This window comes from Clarias gariepinus, chromosome 3 (genome assembly GCF_024256425.1).
Source record: "Clarias gariepinus isolate MV-2021 ecotype Netherlands chromosome 3, CGAR_prim_01v2, whole genome shotgun sequence".
Lineage (NCBI taxonomy): Eukaryota > Metazoa > Chordata > Actinopteri > Siluriformes > Clariidae > Clarias > Clarias gariepinus.
Genome location: NC_071102.1, coordinates 18636304 through 18640297, shown reverse-complemented (window position 1 = coordinate 18640297; position 3994 = coordinate 18636304). Strand labels below are relative to the sequence as shown.

At 39.6% G+C, this 3994-nt stretch overlaps 1 protein-coding gene across 1 annotated transcript; it reads left to right on the top strand.

The window, feature by feature from the left end:
- Nucleotides 1-1571: 1571 nt before the first annotated feature.
- Nucleotides 1572-3668, top strand: hoxa1a (homeobox A1a). The gene is made up of 2 exons (XM_053492261.1): nucleotides 1572-2199; nucleotides 2390-3668. The coding sequence occupies exons 1-2, from the start codon at nucleotides 1590-1592 to the stop codon at nucleotides 2740-2742; spliced, it is 963 nt and encodes a 320-aa protein (XP_053348236.1). The 5' UTR covers nucleotides 1572-1589; the 3' UTR covers nucleotides 2743-3668.
- The last annotated feature ends 326 nt before the right edge of the window (nucleotides 3669-3994 follow it).

Here is a 3994-nt window from a genome sequence, read left to right as displayed (position 1 = left end):
TATTTTTTTTCCTGTTCTGTAAGGTACCCGTGAAATTAATTGAATTTTAATCTTAATTCCGGCTTGACATAGTGTAAAGAATGCTGCGTTTCGGGTGCTTTGTAAGTGGTAATTTGTGATGATGTCCTTTCCCATTTGGGAAAAGAGAAGTTGAGGATCCGAGATGAAGTAGTTCCAACTGATAATTTTCCGTCCACAACCAGTGAAATACTATTACAGTATACAGTACAGTACTATTACTTCCTTTCCTGTTCACAGAAAAATGTCAACATGGCTTTCACATTGTGAACAGTGTAAAATCCATCTTGTCTACTTCGCTGGTTTATCGTAATACAGTCCAATATGAAAAGATTAATTGGTTAAATACCAATTAACAACAAAATGTAAGTAACATTCTACAATTTATTTTTGTAAAGCAATGAAAAAGTAAATAAACATTGACATACCTAACTGCAGTTTTCCACACGCGGTGTAAAAAAAAGAGACATAAAAAAAATCTGGCCATAAATAAAAATATTTGTGACCTAGCCTCTTTAACCTTAGGTTTCGTATTAAGAACTAATTTAAATAGTATTTGCTTGTTTTGTGCTCTTCGGCAACCTGTTGGCTCTATGCGTTTCGAGCTTTGATATTTCTAAAACTATTGTTTTTCTTTTAATAATGTTTTGACATAATTTGGTAATAAAAATTTCCCTTTGAACCAATAAAGCGTCTCTCTCGCTTACCTCGAAGTATTTTTGAATACAATTGTATTAAGATTCAGTGCACCCAGTCGAAAGGCTTTGGAAAATATGATTTTTTTTTAACTTTATTAAAAGTACTCAAATCATGATAATTTCCTAAAGGAAAGTGTGCAGATTAAAACTGATAGCCGTAGGTGTATTGTTTAATTAAGATTCCAGTGTATCACACCAACAGCCTAGTGAAAATGTGACAGTTTGTTGTTTTTCTCCTTTAGCAATTTTACTGATATTTTCACAAAATATTTCAAATGTTTGTTCTGAGACGATGCTCTCTCTCTCTCTCTCTCTCTCTCTCTGTGAACAGAAATGGCGACTAAATAACCGTCGTTCAGAATACAATGAACTACACTCAGAGGAATTTCTTCTAATTAGTAATTCAGTTAGCCTATCCGATAAGTGAAAACGATGCAGTTAATTATTTGCATGTCGTCTTACCTGACACTGGCATAGTTCATTATAGTTCCAATATATCTGTGCACCGGTCCTGGCTCCCAATTGTCCGCGCAGTACATGATCTCTACCTTCTACCACAAATGTTTCTTCAGTCAGTGAGTAGGAGCCAGTGGGAGTGCTTACGTCATCATGATCGACTTAAGGTCGAAATTAGCAAAGCTGTAGTCTTTAACGACTACCTGTCAGCGCGACGCGCGTGGGGCTCAACACCCGGCAAAAGCAACTGGCTGACCCGGCTCACGTGACTGTCACTGCTCATTCATATCACTTGTGCGCCGCCTCCCGCGTAACTCCGCTGATTGAAGCCGGCGGAAGGCTGGCGGGTGATTGTGGACCGTGATTGTGGCTATATACAGTTTAGCGTGACAGTAGGAGAGACGCTGCAATGCCAGAATGAATACATTCTTAGACTACTCAGTGATGAGCGGTGGCGACGGGGGTGGCGGGGGTTCGTGTTCTGTCAGTGCATTCCATGCAGATCACGGAACGTTCCAGTCGTGTTCCGTCACGGCAAATAACTGCAACGGGAGCGAGCGGTTCTTGACGAGCAGAGCGTCACCGGACTCTGTTTCAAATCATTCACATAAAGCCGGTACACTGTCAATCGCCTATGGTGGCCATCCACATTACGGGGCTCAAACTTTTTGCACCAGTTATAATCACTACACCGTCAACCAGGATTCTGACTCCACTGCAGGTTTAAGTCAGTGCGGGCCGCTGGTTTACTCTGGAAATACTGTCGAATCCCATCATCGTCATCATCATTTTCGACACGGTTACTCAGGCAGTAGCGTTCGCTTACCTGGGCAACTCCAGTTTGCAGCTGCTGCGTATGGTCACGGTCAGGATCAGGCAAATTTGACGTTGTTGGCAAGTTGTTCAAACCCTCTCTCTTCTCTGCACGCGTCACATCACAACCCGTGCTGTTCATCTCTATCTGATGGCGTGTCAACGACGCAGACGTTTGACTGGATGAAAGTTAAGCGGAATCCACCAAAAACAGGTGACTGGATGGAATCTTACTAGCAAACTTAATGACTTGACATTCACGTAAAACTAAGAGTATTAATAGCTTGACATATTGTCAGTTTTGGTTGTCAGATCCAAAACTGACAATATTTGGGCCTTTTTATTAATACTACCAATGCTGAAGATGCCTGAATTTCTGTCTTTTATTCGTCTTTTTTTCTCAGGGAAAGTAGGAGAGTATGGCTATGTCGGCCAGCCCAACACTGTGCGAACCAATTTTACCACCAAACAGCTTACAGAGCTCGAGAAGGAGTTTCACTTCAACAAGTATTTGACGCGCGCAAGGCGTGTAGAGATAGCTGCTGCTCTTCAGCTGAATGAGACTCAAGTGAAGATTTGGTTTCAGAATCGTCGCATGAAACAGAAGAAGCGCGAAAAAGAGGGACTGCTGCCCAAAACTGAGCTGACAGGAGGGGACGGTCCAGAAAAGGCAGAAGTTTCATCCGAGCTTTCTTTCTCTGCACCGTCAACGCCATCTCCCGGCTCATCTGCAACTGATCCTTACTCCTCGGCCTAATGGCCTATTGTCGTCTTATTATAAGTGGATTTCAGCACCACAGATCCACAATTGGTGGATGAATAGAACTAGAGCTGCCCACCAGGCACATTGTCTCTAAAAAATAATGCACTATTTGTGAGACTTTACAGTGTGTTATGCTCTATTGTAAGATAGTAGGCAATCAAGGTAAAGGTAATTAAGAGGCTAGTGCATTTTGGGACGCAATAATTACAGTTGCCGCGTTAATGCAAATATATTAACTGGGAATAGGTTACAGCACGCCTACCTCGTGTAGTCTAGAAAACAATGAACTATATAAACGTGTATTTAAGCTAAAGATAGAAAGACAGTGGTGCTGGTTGGCTCAATAGAAGCCTGCATTATACTACCTCGTCACATCAGCTCACTCTGTTTACTCGGCTGTTTGCGCTGTCATGATTTTGCTGGTTAGTAAAAGCGATGCATGACACTTATGTACAGGAACACGGAAAAGTGTTTTTCCCTGGGGTGTTGTAATTTTAAGCACCATACAGGTTGGTTATGACGTCATGTGCAGTTAAATAAGCGAATCAAAATGTGTTGATTCGTGCACAACTCTGACAATAGTTTCAGCCGTAACATAAATGATATATTTACAATAATGCGAGCGTTGTAATGCGTTATCGTTCACGTATCTACTCATTTTTATAATTTTGCCTAATTGTGAGCAAATTAAAACGTGCTCTTTAACAAAGAAATGTTTATAATTGTTTGTATGGTGATGTTGTCTGTCAGGTTTTTTTTTTTTTTTTTTAAAGTCTCAGTTTGTTTTTCACTCTGTCCAGTATTCTTTCTCTTAAAATTAATGAAACAAAAACATCTTCTCGATGTAATGAGAAGTCGGAAAGCGCAAGCTCGTGTTTCTCCGTCAAATATGTAGTTTATTAATACATTTTAAATGAAACGTTTGGCTAATACCTATGGTATCAACAAATACTATCTAAAGTACAAACTAAGAAGTTACTAAACATACCATATATATTGATTATTATTATTATTATTATTATTATTATTATTATTATTATCAATTGAGGTTAAAGGACTTCTGAAAACCCCCATCAGCCCCGTTTCCCGTGTCTTTTTGCAGCCCAGTCTAGCTGAGTTTTATCAGTCAAGGATAATGGCTTTACGTCATATTTACTGAAGAACTGTAATTATATTCTATCATGAATAAACAAAATAAACGTATTTTATTTTATTGTATTATGGCTTTGTATCATTCTTATTACCA